This window comes from Microtus oregoni, unplaced genomic scaffold (genome assembly GCF_018167655.1).
Source record: "Microtus oregoni isolate MIOR12 unplaced genomic scaffold, Mior012 000018F_ref0000195, whole genome shotgun sequence".
NCBI lineage: Eukaryota > Metazoa > Chordata > Mammalia > Rodentia > Cricetidae > Microtus > Microtus oregoni.
This window is the reverse complement of record NW_024543077.1, coordinates 11117399-11134878: the sequence shown is the minus strand read 5'-3', so window position 1 is coordinate 11134878 and position 17480 is coordinate 11117399. Positions and strand designations below refer to the sequence as shown.

The following is a 17480-nucleotide window of genomic DNA, read 5'->3' as shown; positions in this document are numbered from 1 at the left end:
TGGGCAGGACAGCTAAGGCCTGGTAAAAACATTAGCAGATTAATGATAGGAAATCAGGGGGGTTGCCTGGGAATATAGAAAGTGCTGTAGGGATATGGTACGCTTATTGTTATGATTCTGAGATAGTACATCTACTGACAAGCCTGCACTGCCTAGAGAGCCACAGCTGATACTGCTCTGTCATGTGGGTCATTCTCTTAAGGAGCAGCAGAAGCATTTGAAGCACTTAAGCTCTCCCAAATGTAAAAACCTTTAAAGTACATTATACTTAATCCTTTAATTTTTAAATATAAAAATCGCTTTGCAATTATTATGGAAAACATCTGCATAAGTAAAATAAAATGAAATTATTGGACTTGTTGCCTAAGATTGGTAGTGACATTCAGTTTTAGGTACCATAAATATTTTGGCAACCATGTCTCATGAGGCCATATGAATGAGTCAGGATAAATAATCTCTAATTTTTTGTAACTAACAAAAAGAAAAAAATTATCTCATCATATAGGCATTTAAATAATAAAAATAAGGGAAATAGTTTAAATATTTCTTTTTAAACAAGGTTCAATACAGGAAAATAGCTAGCCTTTATTTATTAAACATACCATCCCTTTTAAAGCAAAACATTATGCATGGAAATTTATTAATTCAGTGACAAGTTTGGCTTATTTTTTATACTCTGTTTTCCCCCCTCACCATGAAAACGCAATTGAGTTAATCAATTAAAAAAATATAAAGGCAGAAAAGGATTAACATAGAAGGAATACAATTCAAAAAGGTTTAAAGGCTGTCCAAAGTTACCCAGGCAACTTAGATCAAACTCCTAACTAAAAATTTGTTTCTCCAGATTCTGCATATAGGAATTCTGTTTTAATGCGCATGCATGCTGTACTGTGATTATCATGTTGTCATAAGTAACGTGGGTGTTTTCTTCTTGTGATGGCATTAACCTATTAGAGTCAGGAAACTTGGGGTTGCCTGAGATTTTCAGAATAAAATGAAGGAAATGATAATTTAAACTATTGCAATACTATAGCTCATGAAAAAAAAATAAGTCATTGAAAATTAGTGTGTGCATAATTTGCACGGGCCAATGCACACTCCAGTTCTTTCCATTTGCTTTGTCCAGTCGCCATCCACACTAACATGAGTGATCCTTATATCTTTTGGGTCCTATCGGGCTGTAGACAGAATGGGTCGGAGAAGAGTTTAAATCATCGGAGTAAAAGATGATTGGTGAAACCATAAATAGCAACTGTTACAACTGCCAAATAAATAAGAACCTTTAGTCTTTTAGAACTATAGTGAGTTTGCCAGAAGTGGAAACCGGGTAGCAAGTAGAAGATGATAGCTCTCTTATATGTCAAGATGGGTAATGTGGAAATGGGCTCATCAAAAAGCAGGCACCAACCTCCACAGACGGACTTCACTCACACAACGGCCTCATTGGTTCTCATCCCAATTCCACATTTTCAGTAAACAACCCTGGCTTTTCCTATTAAACTCTGTTTCAGTCAAGGAACCTCACATCAGAATCTTTCACACAGTTTGTTAATTTTCCAAGAAATTTAATTTCTTGAGTTTTGCATCTTACCGTTTTTGGCAACTCAATCGTATAAAAAGTGTTCTTGCTAATATGTGGCCATTCTTTGACCAGACTTATCCATTTAAGATAAAGATTGTATTATGCATAGAAAGTGGAAAACCTCTGCAAATTATCAGACTACCTAGGGAAAGTTTTCCAGAGAAGATTCCACTTAGTAGGGCTCACCTGAAACCGTAGTTCTCTTTTATAAGGACCGAAGCATAAGGGGAACCGAGAGCTTTGCTCCCGGCATCTCAGATGATATCGAATCCTAAAACACCATCTTCTAATTTGTGAATGTCCAGTAAGTATGACTGTATGACTTTGAACTTAAACAATATTAACTGTGACTTTTCTTTTTCTTCTGGAATTCGAGGGCCTCTCTCTAATCTCTCTAATTCCAGCTTGCCTCCTTTCCCCCCAAAATACCCGGTATTCCTTCAGGCCTACCCTCAAGATTTAGTCTCAGATTTTTTACTTAGGCCCAGTGGTTCAGTATCTCAAATGTGATGTATACCCGGGATAGTTGAATGCTTGCAGTATTGCCTGATTTAAACCAGAGATCTAAAGGAAATTCTACTCCACAGAGTTCTGAGCACCCAAGACTGCAGAGGAGAGACCAGTTAAAGAACCCTCTCTTTTTCACTCTGTTGTTTTTGTTGTGTTTATTTGAAACAAATCTCACTTAGTAACCCAAGCAGGCTTTGAACTCTCAACCCTTATTCTTAATAGTGCAGAAATGAGATTTCATCATGTTGGAAGATGTTGGATGTTTCTCATGCTTCCCTTGACTGCTTGTGCTTTAGTGTCCTGTTCCGCAACATTCCGCACACTCTACGTGCAGTTTTGGAATAAACTGCACGGACGAGTTCCTCTGCTCACTGTTTCCCAAGGAGCCCTCAGCCGTTCTTCCATACTCAACCTTATCTTAGGACCAATATTCCTCCTCATTCTCAAAAGCTCTCATATATCAATTTCCAAGCCCTAAGTACTAAACCGACTTATGAAATTAGAGATCCTGCCTCCACCAAGAAAACATACACATAAGACTTTGCCAGATTCTGATTTCTTAAATTTAATATATATGTTCCAAAGATATTGTTTGTAATTCCTAACCCAGACACGAATGCCCGAAGATAGCCTGAATCACAATAGTGGAAAGCAGATCCCAAATGATTTTCATGAGTAATCATAGCTGTGATTATGAACTTGATTGTTGCCAGGGTTTTTCAGTTTGATTTTGGATATGATTTTCAATATCAGTTTTAGGTGGTTTTCCTGAGTTGGTATCTATTAGAACTAAATAGATGCACTTATGAGTGCTTTATGTACACAAAGGAAGATTGAAAATGAACTTTTAACATTGCATTATATCATAACTATTGTTCATGATTTTGTCCATATTTTAAAATCAGAGAAAATGTGCCTTACACTCCAAGTTTTATTTAAATATTCAGATTAATAAATTAATAAACATGTGAATGCTCACACATTAAAATATATTGTGACTATACAGTTAGTTACTCTCTTATATCTGTGGTTATTGCTTCCACAGTTCCAATATGGACATACAGGTTTTTAAAGTGTTATACCTATCCTGGACATACCAGTACTTTTCTCATTATTCCTCAAACAAATTGTTTATTATTATTATTATTATTATTATCATTACAGTGTAATAACTTCTCAAAGCATTTACTTTACATTGGGTATCAAAAGAATCTAGAGAAGACTCAAAGAATAAGGAATAATGTGCTTAGGTTATAACTAAAAACTGTCCTGTAGAAAGGATCTGGGTATCATCACATTATTTACATCACAGTACTGAAAGATGCAGGACAAAGTCCACATGGATACTGGATATTTCTAATCTTCTCTAAATTATTCAATTTAAGGCCTCATATGTATGAAGCAAACATAAAATCCTGTGTTTGAGAAGAGTGTTAATGTGTTCTCATGTACTTAGTATAGACCTCTGTTTGCATTGCAGAACTCTTGGACCTGAACAGGACATCCATATTTCAAAGTCCCCTGGGATTTCTTGATCTCCACACAATGCTGCTGGATGAGTACCAAGAGCGGCTCTTCGTGGGTGGCAGGGACCTTGTCTATTCCCTGAACTTGGAACGAATCAGTGATAACTACAGAGAGGTATGGAAACACCAGCTCTTTGAAAAGGGAATGAAAGAGGGGTGGAATTGCAAGCATGTTTCCTGACATTTTTTCTTATTGCATCTATCGCTTTCAAATTTGGAAAGATTACTTAATTGAAATAAAGTCATCTTCATAAAGGAAACAATTTGGGGAAAAATTTAAAGCCTTGTGTATGAACTTTTCTAGCTTGTCACTGATACCAGGATTTGGAGAGAGACACTTTCCTTGTGATTTGATGCTCTTACTTTGGTCACTATACCCACCCACTGTGTGGAGACCTGAGTTAGAGGGTCCTGGATTATTAGCCGTGCCTCTGGGCTGTATTGTTCCAGCATCCAAATATGGACCTGTAATATCAGCATAACTGCCTCGTGTACTTTTCTTGGTAATATTATTAGCTGAGATGGATGCTCCCCAAGCTTGCTGGAAAGTGCATTATTAAAGTAAAAGCAGTGTTGAAAATGGTTGATGATGAGAAGAAAAACGGTGTATACAAGAGAGAATCGGGTTACGTTCCTCGGAGTCATATCAATTTTACATGAGATAGGAAGAAATTTAGATTGTAGATTTGTGGCATTGTATAGGTATGAAAAAAAATGCACTTTGTGCTTTATTTTGATGGTCATCAAAATGAGCCAAAATTCCTTTATTCAAATTCAAAATTCTTTAAAAAATATGACAAAAAACAGCATTGCTCAGTCTTTGCCAAATCCTAATCTCTAGAGGAAATAGTTTAGAAATGTTTTTCTGTTTCTTCTGGTTCTTGCTGTTTTATTTTTGTGTAAAATTCATGCACAAGAGCTGGGGCTAGAGCTTAGTAGGGAGCATGTAATTAGCACTCATAAGGCCCCTGCTTCCGCTGCAGCCATCCTAACTTCCCTACAAATAAGAAAGCATCCATGTACCGCTTGCTGTCCATGCATAGAAGTGTGTTTAGATTTGTGTAGCATCTGCTAACTTTAGGGAAGACATTGCATCTACCACTTTCCAATTTGGAAGGAACATAATTGAAATAAAGTCGTCGCTATAACTGATTTTAGTTAAACAATGTTGGCTTTTCATATTTGCAGGAAAAGAAGGGAGGGTGTGATTGAACCAATGACTTTATGCATGATACACTCACACATATAGATATATAAATACAGCTTGCTCAATCCATATAAAGTTACTCTTATCTATATTACTTCAGAGCTGACTACTTCTGTTGGATACCCAAGGGTCTTCATTTGGCTTCAAATAAGCACACGACATCTCTCTTCTAGTGATTTTCTACATGAATGCAGACATATGTACATGACCACCAGTTAAGGTCTATGGATTATTCCCTCACTGATTGGATGGCCTCTTTCACATCTAAAACTCTCTTTCCAAGTCACTCTCAGTAGTAATATGTCAATTTACTCAGCTTTTCTGTGATGGAATAGGTAACTTAGAGGCAATAAATAAATAAATAAATAAATAAATGAATTAGACCACATAATAATGTACCTGTTAATATCTAAGCACCAACAGATAAGCAACTCAAGGGACCCTGCCCCCAGCAGCTGAACAATTTGCCACTGGTAGGTTCTGAGAGAGGGACTCAATGACTTCAGCTGGGTACTCCCTGTGACCCTGTCAGGCCCCAATGGAATTCTGGGCCCATATGTGGCCCTTGATAGACGAAAAAGTCACAAAGCCAAACCAAGTGTCATTAATCTTGGAAAAGGGGTATTAGAGCTGACAAGTGAGGACTTGACGGTGACAAGATGACTAGGGGAAAGAATTAGAATACATATTTTTCATGTATGAGATTGTGAAAAAGCAAAATGAATCAATATGTTATTAAGCCAGATCAATCTCTGTTAACGTTGCTAGCATGTGGCCTGAGGGGACAGCACAGCAGGGGAAAGTTCTTGCTGCGCATGTCTGAAAACGTGGGCTCAGTCTCTGATGTACCTAATCTAAAAAGAGAACTGAATCCCAAAGCTGATCTCTAACTCCAGACACAATATGTGACACGCCCCCCGACCCATCAAAAGATAAAATATTTAAAAAAAAAGAAAATAGAATTTCTAATTTAAAAGATGTTCCCTGAAATCTAGCCTCTTGGAATGTGAGTGATATTTGCGTTACAGACAGGGTTCTTACTCTGTAATCTTTGGACTGGATCCATCATCTGATAGAAGGTCCTGGACGTTGTGAGCAGCCTCCTAGGGCATACAGTCGCGTAACCATTTTCCTGAGCTGTTTTCTCCTCTGGGGACGGAGAGATCAAGATGCGGCAGCCCTTCAGGTTCCCATTCAGAGTAGAGAAAATTGGATCTCCTGCCTATTCCTCGTTTATTGTTTTGCCCTAATTGTACCCTCAGGCCTTTAATGCCAGAAGATGAGATTTCATGGAGGAAATGATCCCTGAAAATAATATAAGAGTAGGCGACCCAGAGCATGCTGGGGTTTTATGAACTAACTCTGAGGGAGCAATAGAGAAGCATGAGACTATTGATCTTCAGGGTGTGTCTAGCCAGGATGCCAATGAAAGTAACTTACAACACTAATAGACTGACTATCTTCTCTGTACTGTTGATTTTGTGAGGCCCAACGTTTACACATTCTTGGGAGCCTTTTCAATGTAGCTAATTCAAACGTAACTGTCAATATTACATAGGCCGCTGTCAGGTCTACAGCAGGGGCAGATCCCATGGAATTGTGCTACGGTTTATGACTACTTGACTTTAAGGTAGCATGTTCAACTTACATTTCTTCGTCTGCCATTGTTCTGTCTGTTCCACCCAAATAATTAGCAATCTAACTCCTAGCAACCCAATAAGCCCTGCTCGATTGTGTCTACTTACAATAGTATGCGAGGGAGGGATGCTTCACTGACCGTCTGTTTTAAAATGAGTGGGCTTCACATGAGGTGAGTTCTCCAGTGGTCTCACTTCTGAAATCTAGGTGATGTGAGCAAGCTCTCCCACTGAGTTTCCCACTGAGGTAGTGAGTCACTGGGGTAGAGTCTGAGAACATGTGTCTAAGTTAGGGTTTCTAATATTGTGAAGAGTCACCATAACCTCATAAACTCTTAGAATAGAAAGCATGTAATTGGGACTGGCTTACAGTCCAGAGGTTTAGTTCACTATTGTCAAGGCAGTACACGGAAGCATGGAGATCGACAGGGTGCTGGAGAAGGAACTGAGAGTTCAATATCCGGATCTCCAGGCAGCAGAAAGAGAATGCCACACTGGGCCTGGCTTGACTATCTGAGATCCCAAAGCCCACTCACCCCCAGTCACAGACTTTTTCCAACAAAGACACATCTGCTCCAACAAGGCCATATTTCCCAGTAGTTCCACTCCCTATGGGTCTATGGGAACCGTTTTTATCCATACTACCACATTCCAATTTCAGTTCTCTCTCTCTCTCTCTCTCTCTCTCTCTCTCTCTCTCCCTCCCTCCCTCCCTCTCTCCCTCCCTCTCTCTTTCTCTTCCTCCTCCTCCTCCTTCTCCTTCCTCTCTGTTGCCTGCTTGCACTTAAGATGTGATCTCTCAGTGCTGGTATGACTTCTCACCATGATGGATTCTTATCATTCTGGAACTGTAAACACAAGTGTATCTTCTTTGTATAAGCTGCTTTTGATCATGGTGCTTTATGACAACAGAAAATAGTTATGATTGTGTACAAGTAATCCCCAAGGTCTTGATAATAAAATAAGTGTCTCCAGATATTTTCTTATTCCCCAGGAGAAAGCATTACTCTAAGTCAATCTTCTCATCTATATTCAAGATTAGTCCCTCCCATTAACACCGCCACCACCACCACCACCCAGCCTACCTGTGGATCTACCTATTGTACACATCCTTCCTTCTGTTTTGTTCATCAAGTATTTTGGAAAATATAGTCAAAGCCTATTTTTATGATCACATTTTACTTTTTCATTTTTTAGTTTTAATATGTTTAAGATGTAAATCAGTAACTCAGATACCTTAGAGCGGTGGTTCTCAACCTTCCTAATGCTGCGACCCTTTAATACAGTTCCTCATGTTGTAGGGATTCCAATTATTCTTGATACTACTTCATAACTGTAATTCTGCTACTGTTATGGATCATGACACAAATATGGTATTCAGGATATCTGATAGACGACCTCTATGAAAGGGATGTTCAACCCCCAAAGGGGTCATGGCCCAAAGATTGAGAAGCATTGCCTTAGATAATACAATAATAAGAATCACTAACCACCTCAAGATGAGGGTATCACCAATCCTGTTATGAGGGTGACTATATTTGTCTTTGTTTTACTTCTCTATGCATCTTCTGCTAAGAGAAGATAATTTTCCTTGTTTTCAGTTTTCAAAATGATTTTATTGCATGCTCTCTATACTCTGTATCAATTAGTGTAGGTGACTAGCTGTGAAAAATGACATACAATAATACATTATAATTTCCAATTGTTTTAATTTTCATTTAATGTCATTTTGTAGATTTAATCCTATTCCTCATTTGTGTTGGATCCTTGCTGTTAGAGAAGGAATGGCTACCAGGGGTCATAGCTCTGATTTGCGAAGCTCAAATGTTGACTCTTCATTTATAATGCTGTGTGAATCCCTTCACTTCCCTGAGCCTCTGTTGCACACTTGTAAGAGGCAAATATTAGTCCTCTTGCGTATACAAGATTTGTTAATTTTGGTGAAAGACCACGTGAGGTTTTCAGCTACTCAATTAATAACCTGTATAAGTTCTTGTTATTCTCTTCGGTCTGAGGAATGTTTTCCATTAAATAAATACTTTATCATTCCATGTCACATGATTCTGGGTGGATTCTGGTGTTGGGCTTCCTAGTGCTTCTAAGCTTATTCTAGAACGCCTCCTCTGCTATACAAACACAGAAGTGCTCCCAAAGAATCCACGCAGAAGTAGAATCATTAACTTAATGATACCCAAGTGGCGCTTATAAAAGATGGGACCCCAGAAAACCTTGCCAAATTCTTCCTCCACCATGAGATAGCTGCCAATTGTTTGCACACTCACCTCCATTCCCCCATTTGTCTTCACAGCCCATGTATTCATCAATACTTTCCTTTTTTCTTTCTTTTTTCTTTCTTTATTTTATTTTGGGTTTTCCGAGGCAGGGTTTCTCTGTTTAACAGCCCTAACTGTCCTGGAACTAGCTCTGTAGACCAAGTTGGCCTCAAACTCAGAGAGATCTGTCTGCCTTGTGACTGCTGGGATTAAAAGCGTGTGCCATCAACCACCCAGCTTCAACACTTTCCTTGATTCATGTATCTATTTAAGAGTACATTAATAGCTTTGGAGCTGTAATTTCCATTTTAATCATTTTAATTCATTTTATTGTAATACTAACAACAATATTATGGACCATAGACTGTAAAACTTAGAACACATAATAGGAAAATAAAATAACATTTAATACAAGCATTACATGGAAAATAAAGCAGTTCTGGGGGAAAAAGAAAAGAGGATGGCAAGGAGAGCAGGATAGTCAGCAAACTCTTTTTTTAGAAGAAAACTTGATTACACACTGATTCAAGGCTCTGTAAGCAGCTGTGGCTGGTGGTTACTGTACTAGGCTGCAGAGCCAGAGAATAAAGTCAGAGCGCATGGGCAAGGTTGATTTGGAAAATCAGATCATTGAAACAGCTAAGGATCAGGCACCAGTTGGCCGGTGTGATGGGTGATGTGCCACATTTGTGAAGAGAAAGACAGGACTGTAAAGCAGAGATTTCCCAGTAAGAAGGGAGAACACTGAAGGGTGATGGGAGATGACTCCAAGAGAGTAGCAAGTGGATGGGGGCGATGAATAGGAACCTCCAAGTAGAGTAGCATTGGATGGGGCGATTGATAGGAACCTCTGAGCAGAGCTTTCTTCTCACTTCTATATCTTAAGATTTTATTGGGCAAATTCTTGAAGAGGTAAAAAAATATAATGAAGACATCTTCACCAGAGTAAAAAGGACATCATCTGTAGAGATGACTGATGGGAGCCCGTGGTCTCAAGGGGTGGCCAGGTATTAATTAGAGAAGTAAAGGTGAAGTTAGGAGGAATTTTGTTAATGCTGTTCCAGAGGAATTAACACAAAGATCTGAGGCATTTAGAAGGGTGAGGTCAAATTAAGGGCTTTACAAAGACCTATAGGATGTGCTTCTAAGTATTGGTTATTGACCCTGGGTAAGGGTCAGTGCTGCCTTTGGTGACTATAGGCAACAGTCAACAGGGATGTGTCACGATGGATTAGCCTTGCTGATCTCTCAAGGAAGAGAGTGAATACTAACCTTCAATTTGCACATTGAAACCGTCAACCTCCTTGTCAGTAGCCAACCTAACATCTCAGTGAGGCTCTGTCTCCCTCATTCCTTGTTACCTAGAACTGCCCCCTCTTTTCCTATAAGATGACACTTCTTTTGTATGTGATATGAAGCATTCTTTTCTGGCCTTTTATCACAATTGGTTATTTTCTATTTTTCATTATACTTTTTTATACCTCCTCTCTACAAAAACAAAAAAATGTTCTTTGGATAAGAGTTCTTCATGTTTTGGGGTCCTACGACCATCTGTCATATGTTGAAGGCTTTGTCATACTTACAGGTATAAAAATTATCATATAGATTACAAAGGAAATGATAAAATAAGATTAGTGGAATATAAGACATTCTGAGGTTTCTGAGTAAAATTGGGGTGATTTTCTTCAGGATCTACTCTTGCCTGCCTTTTAAACATAATCTCAGCTTGTTCACACCAAAACGTAGCCAATCAAACCACTTCTCCTTACTCTTCAGTTCCTCTGATTGTTGCACAGTCACATTTCCCCCAAAATCTCCAAAATTTCTTCCCTCCTCCACTTTTGAAATTATTTCTTCCTCCTTACTAGATTTGCAGAAGATTCCTTGCCCTTTTCTTAACTTTCTGTAAGAATCTGATTTTTGTTTCCCATATTGCGTCCAAGTTGACTATGTAGCTGTCAATCTACATGGGAGGATAGCCCCTACATGTAGGTCTTTATTAGGTTCTTTTATGAAGATATAGGTACCTCAAGTAACATTGTGTGGTGGTTTAATGAGAATGACCTCCGTAGATTCCTGTATTTGAGTCCTTGGTTTCCAGTTAGAGGAACTAGAGGATTAAGAGGTGTGGTTTTGTTAGAGGAAGTATGGATGCTCTTCCTCATGATAAGAACACTCAACTGCTTGCTTCCATGCCTGCCTGCAGCCATGCCCCCCATCCACCATGGTGATGGGTCATACTTCCGAAACTGTAAGCCCCAGATACACGGTTCCTTCTGTAAGTTGACGTGGTCATGATGTTTTCTCCCACAAAAAAGAAAAGTAACTCATACACATAGGTGCTGAAGGAATTAAAGTAAATTTATTGTTAATTCTAGAACTTCCCCATAAATTATCATAATTTTCTCTCTTGTAAATCCTACTGGATTTATTGTCAAAACCACATTCAGAAAAAAATTTTAATTAAAAAAAATTTCTCATTTACTTATGTTAATTTTTTCTACCTTCTGATAAGTCCACCCCACACTTAACTCTTAGGTATATACTTTCTGGCAAAGAAAATGATACTGTTTAACATATGATAGTAATCCCAACCTTAATTGCATATTTGTAAACACCTAATGCTCTTGTAAATAATGTCCAAGCCTGACTCCAGCCCTGGAGTGAAGTCAGGAAATAAAAGCAGAGTTTCTTAAGTCTACCTAGGTAATTATAATGTATATCCAGACTTTATATCCATCTCAAAGAAAATAGTAATCCCATCATGTAGTGTAGTAGGAAGATGCTTGTTTATTCCCAACTGCTCAGCCCCAAAATAACCACACATAAACTGTATTAATTAAATCACTGCTTGGCTCATTATCTCTATCTTCTTATTGGCTAGCTCTTACATCTTAATTTAATCAATTTCTATTAATCTGTGTATCACCACATGGCTGTGGCTTACCGGCAAGGTTCCAGCATGTTTGTTCCTGGTGGCTACATGGTGTCTATTAACTCCACCTTCTTTCTGCCAGCATTCAGCTTAGTTTTCCCCACCTAGTTCTACTCTATCCTATCACAGGCCAAAGCAGATTCTTTATTCATTAACCAATTGTATTTACTGCACACATAGGATAATCCCACATCAGTGTAGTTCTAAATATATTTAAACATATTTCAAACAGAAATATGTGTTTCAAATGGAAATATGTGGATGTTTTTAGGAATTGCTGTTGTTTTACAAATGATTTTATTCATTACCCTTTTCCAAATATGCAATAATAGTCTTTATCCACTGAATACCATTTAGCTCTGTCTGTTATATCCATGAGGCACGTTGAACTTTCACTGAAAGGTGAAAGCGAGTCCTCATGCTAAACCTTCTCTTCATTCTAAAGCTTTCAATTTGTGATTCCATTTGCTTTAATCTGAGAATGCTCCTATGCTAAAATTTCTATGCCATACTCTCTAAAATTCTCTAAAATATCCCTAAATCTCATTAGATTTTCAGATTTCAACTCTGATCTCGTCACCTGATCAGTGATATTTTGAGAAAAATTTAAAAGGAAAACCACCCTCCTATTTTCTAATTCTGAAATCTTTGCCGCCAAGGAAAGGTTTGGCAGAGTTTAGAGGAAAGCGTGCTCTGAGGGGAACGTTCGGCAGCATCTTGAGATGTCTACTCCAGACTTGACAATGCTAAGAGCTAATATTGATAGGAGGGTGAACACAGAAGAGACAACATCTCATTTGCTTGCAGTTCAGTCCCCACTTCGGGCCTGCTTGCTTGTAGTTGTCTACCATAAAGCTCCACACCTGTACTGAGATTGGTTTCCATGCACAGGAATCCATAGCTCCTCATGTTTGGTGTTCAAACAGTTCTAACCATACTCCTGTCATTAATTTTTATTTGTTAATTATAATTCATTCTTTAGAAATAAATTCAATTTAGATTTTCTGAAATATATATATATGTGTGTATATATATATATATATATATATATATATATATATATATATACAATTTATCCCTACACTCTTCACTTCCAGTGTATTGAAACCTCTGGTGACATTGAAATGCAACCTGGGAAAATAGTGACCGTTTGCCACTTGTTAAATTTTCTGATCAGCAGATCCATACTCAACAGATAGACATTTTCTTTGCATTGATACTTTTAATTTTATTTGATCCACTGAACTTCAAACCAGTTGTTAAAAATTTTAAGGCTTATTTGAGTAATTCATAGAAATTTCTTACTATGCTAGACAATACAAGTTCACAGATTCTTTAGCTGGATTGCCTGGACTCTTATCTTAAGTCTACTGCTTATTAGATTATTGATATGGATCTATTAATTTCTTATCCAGATTTTTCAATCATGGACAGATTTACCATACTACCATTAATTTTTGCCTTTTTTGAGGCGTTTAGATGAGTTGGTACATGTCTGAGACAGTATCTCAAACAAAGTAAACACTATCCAAATACTTGTCATCCCTATGTCTTAAGGCAGCTCATTCGAGTGTGCCATCCTTTCTAAGCAAAGTGGAGGTAAGAGTACAGTGGTGAGAAGTACCGATGAGAGCAGGCTCAAAGCAAGCAAAAGGGAAGGCAATGTTGATGTGGGATTCCCTTCTGTAGGCTGTGAATTTTATTGGTTAATAAAGAAACTGGCTTGGCCTGATAGGGTAAAACAGAGCTAGGCGGGGAACACTAAACTGAATGCTGGGAGAAAGAAGGGCAGAGTCAGGGAGAAGCCATTTATCCCCACCTGAGACAGATGCTGAGAACTTTACCCTGTAAGTGGCAATACACAGATGACTAGAAATGAGTTAAAGTAAGATGTAAGAGTTAGCCAATAAGAAGCTAATGGGCCAAGCAGTGTTTTAAATAATATAGTTTCTGTGTGGTTACTTTCGATCTGAGCTGCCAGGAGGCCAGGAAACAAACAAGAAGGCCTTGCCACCCACACAATGTGACTGAGACTGGCTCCCAAAGAAAACTGGCTCTTCTGCTGTGGAAATCAATCTTATAGTCAATGTCAATGCGGCTAGAGTGGTCTTCACACGAGCAGAGTGTAGTGAGAAAGGGAGTTCAGTTGTGCTTCCTTCTGCAGCAGCGCACTGAATGAATGGAAGGAGACCAGAGGTGGAAACTAGGAAGGAGCAGTTCCTAGACAGCATCACGTCTATCCCAGATGCATCTACTCTGCCCATGTCACTCCTTCCCCATCCCGGTAATTACTACCTTCATCTCCTCCGCTGGTTTTCAGGGTACCACCAGGCCTCCTGGCTGCATCTTTTGTAAGGAGGTAACTTCCTTTAGTTCTTGCTTGTCTTGCTGAGCTGCTATTTAGATTGCCAGTGTTTAAGAACTGAAGGAATTCTTTGTTGATGGAAGCGGAAAGAACTTAAAGGAACTGTACTACCTTTCCTTCCTGAGCACAGAGCTGACAGCCCCAGGAGGCAGCATCCAACCTCGGGTAACAGGTGGATTTATCTGCCTTTTGCCCTTACCTCCTGTTGAGGTCTGGGCCTGGAAGACAATTTCTGTGAATTCCCACAAAACAAACACCCTCTGGATTACAACAACTTTAGTTTAAAGCATAAAATCTCATGTTTTTCTTTCCTGTGAAACATCAGAAATGGATATTTTCTTTATACAAGCAATATTTTGTGATGGCCATAATTTATTTATTTAGCAATAATTCTTCACTTAAGGGAACTTTGGTAACATATTCTGTTCTCTAAGTTTCTAAATTTGAGCTTATTTTATCATTTTGAGCTAAAACCACATCACATAGTTTGGGTTTCTGTAGCTATGACTACCATTCGAAAACTATACACGATTTCCTCATTCTTTCAAGGTCAAAAGAAATACTGTAGTTTAGAATTTAGTTTTTGATTGAGTGGAGGGAAAACATTAAAATATAATTTGCATATGAATTTTAGGGGTAATTCACATTAATGATAGCAATTGAGAAAGTTTCGGAAGTAAGGGGGCATTTATCAGGTCATTGATGTTGGCATAGTGTGTGAGTTCTTGGAGTGTAAATGCTTTGGCGAACAAGCCTTTCAACTATTGATTTTTATCTGGAGTCTAAGAGATCATAATTCTGACTTATAAACAGCTTGGATAATGACAGGCATTATAATGAGGCACAAAGTCATAAACCCTAGGAGCGATAATGTCTGTGAGGTTAAGGACTACCATTTATTAGCCATTATAATTATTTTAATGTGTTATAGTCAAATTATTTTCTTGCCTTTAATGATATTTATAACATGTATAATTTAAGTTTATACTAATGGTTCTATTATTATATATGAATTCAAAACAGAAAATAAAATCAAATTATAAAGCATTTGTCATTAGAATACTGGAAATCTGAGATTGTATTGCATGAAAATATAGTAGTGTCATAGTTGTGTGATTGCAATCTATGGAGATATTTTATGTTAGCTGTATTCTTTCATTTATTTTTCAGTAAAAAGGACATTTTTAAACAGTTAACTTATCCCATTTTTGTTAATGTGTTTTTTGGTCCACTAAATCTGAGTGTCTTACAACAGCAAGTTGTTGCATCCTCAATCCTGGTATAATTATGAATCTCACTAGGGAGCACAGAAAAATGACTCAGTAATTCAGTTTATATTTTATCTTGTTTTCCTCCTTTGAGCTGCGCAGAACAGTAAATGGTTGTTAAGGTGCAGTGGAGTAACTGGATTGTGCAGCAGGGGGATTGCAATGAAATGATGTGTATTTAACCTTTTGCTTTTGTACTTCTTTTTAGTACAGAGAATTTGGAAGCAGAATTACACCCTGTTGTTTAACTGCCTTTAAAAATGTTTGTGCAGAACAAATAACTTAGTTTTATGGCTTCTTTGGATGCTAAACTGTGCAGCAGAATCCAAAGCCATCCTGACTGCCAATACAAATGAAGGGAATGACTCTCCTTACTACCTTGGCAGAGCATTTACATATGATGACTTTAGAAAAACAGCTTTCTATTTTCATCGAAGTCATTCTGTCTTATTTTGTCACCCAAGTTGACTTCTGGCTACAGTCTTGAGCTTGTTCAGCTATTAAAACAAGCAAACAAAAACCTCTAAGCAAAACCAGAACAACAGAACTTTAAGGAAAATTTCCCCATGCATCAGACTTTGCTTTAGCATTTATAGGCCAATTTCGTCACCCTTTTCCAATTAGAATGGTTTGATCACTTTCTTTTTGCCTTACAAAAGACATTGCAGTGATCCTGCCAATCTTTGAAAGCTTAGGCCATTGCAATTGTGATAAAGTATTTTTTTCCCTGATAAAACTGAAAAACTTTCCATCTTATTTGACCTTGGGTGAGGCATTTTCATGTCTGTGAACTGTATCTCTTAGAGTTCATAATTAGTTGTTTAGCTGAATTGTCTTTATAAAGAATGTGATAAAGACACCAATCATCAGATACTGAATAAACAGACTGTCTAAACCAGGGGACCCGCTGACATTGACTGGCTTTGTCCCTTCTATTCTAATAAGAGAGCTAAAATTAAATATATAACTCATTGTGGTGTCTGTACAAACAAGAACACCATGAGGAATCAAAATAGGAGAAATATTACCTAGTGAAAACATACAGAAAGGTTTTGCTGAGAATCACTTTGCATAACATGATTGCAAGATTAGATCGTCAGCTTTAGATAAATTGCTCTTCTTAGCTTTGCTCTAGGACCGATGGAAAATCTTAGAAAAGGTGTTTATTTTTATCCCGATCACAGATCACATAATACACTCTGTTTTGTTTGATCCAAACTGCCACAGGCCTGAGGTTTTGCATGATATCCAAGGCAAGTTAGCTGGTATGGTTTCTTAGACTCTGTCAGAAAGCAATACCCTCCTGGGCCAGAGAGAAAGGAGTCTTGTTATTCTGAACAGCAGGCAGCAAGAGCCCCAGGCTAAGTTCTGAAGGAGAGATACATAGAAGCCTCGGTAGACATAGCTAGAAATGCATGTTTTCTATCTGAGGAATCTCTAGCTCAGAAAACCATCTGTGATTAGAGGGTGGGGGAGGCTGTCAGCAGAAATGTCTAACCTCTGCCCATGGAGACCTCGTCTTTATTTTCTCCATCAGTGAACAAATCTCCCTTTTACCTTGCATAAATTATGTGTGTGTCTTTTCTAGCTATTTGGAAAGATAGTCCGGAATAAAAGCCATCAGAACATAAGGAGAAATGCTTTGAGATTTACCACCAACACAGTGTTTGGAAATAATCATTATGAAACAATAAGAGAATATTTGGTATGGTGTTCTCAGAATGCAGATTAAATAATTCATAATTTTTATAATAAAAACAAAGTGAATAAGGAAGGAAGGTAACATTTTGAAGATTCCATCTTAAAAGTATGCTAAGGCTGGAAGACATTCTGAATTATTGATGATCTGTACTCTAATTTGTTCCTATCAGTAAATGAAGTCATGAAATTATAGAATCCTTAAGTGAGTTTTATTTTATTTAATATGTATATATGCATATATGTATGAAGCCTACTTTAACACATGAATTTAAATAAGTTATAAATCTATAGTAAAGACATCATTCTCAACTTGGAGGAATAAGTTTTACAAATCTTTGTAGAAAATTTCTCAGGGCAATGAGTTGGGTTTTTTAATCTAAATACTAGATCAGATAAAGAACATAAATATTGCAGCTTTATTTCCAGGGTCCACCCCACAACTGCAACTTCACTTCCGGGACACACACCATAATCAC

General features: G+C 37.8%; 1 protein-coding gene across 3 annotated transcripts in view; it reads left to right on the top strand.

Annotated features, from left to right (window-relative positions):
- LOC121459110 (semaphorin-3E-like) overlaps window positions 1-17480 on the top strand; it is a 224529-nt gene that overhangs the window by 124255 nt on the left and 82794 nt on the right. For all 3 annotated transcript variants that reach the window (XM_041668631.1, XM_041668630.1, XM_041668632.1), the window contains one exon: window positions 3573-3733. In XM_041668631.1, coding sequence (XP_041524565.1) covers window positions 3573-3733 — 161 coding nt within the window. The remainder of the gene's footprint in view (window positions 1-3572; window positions 3734-17480) is intronic.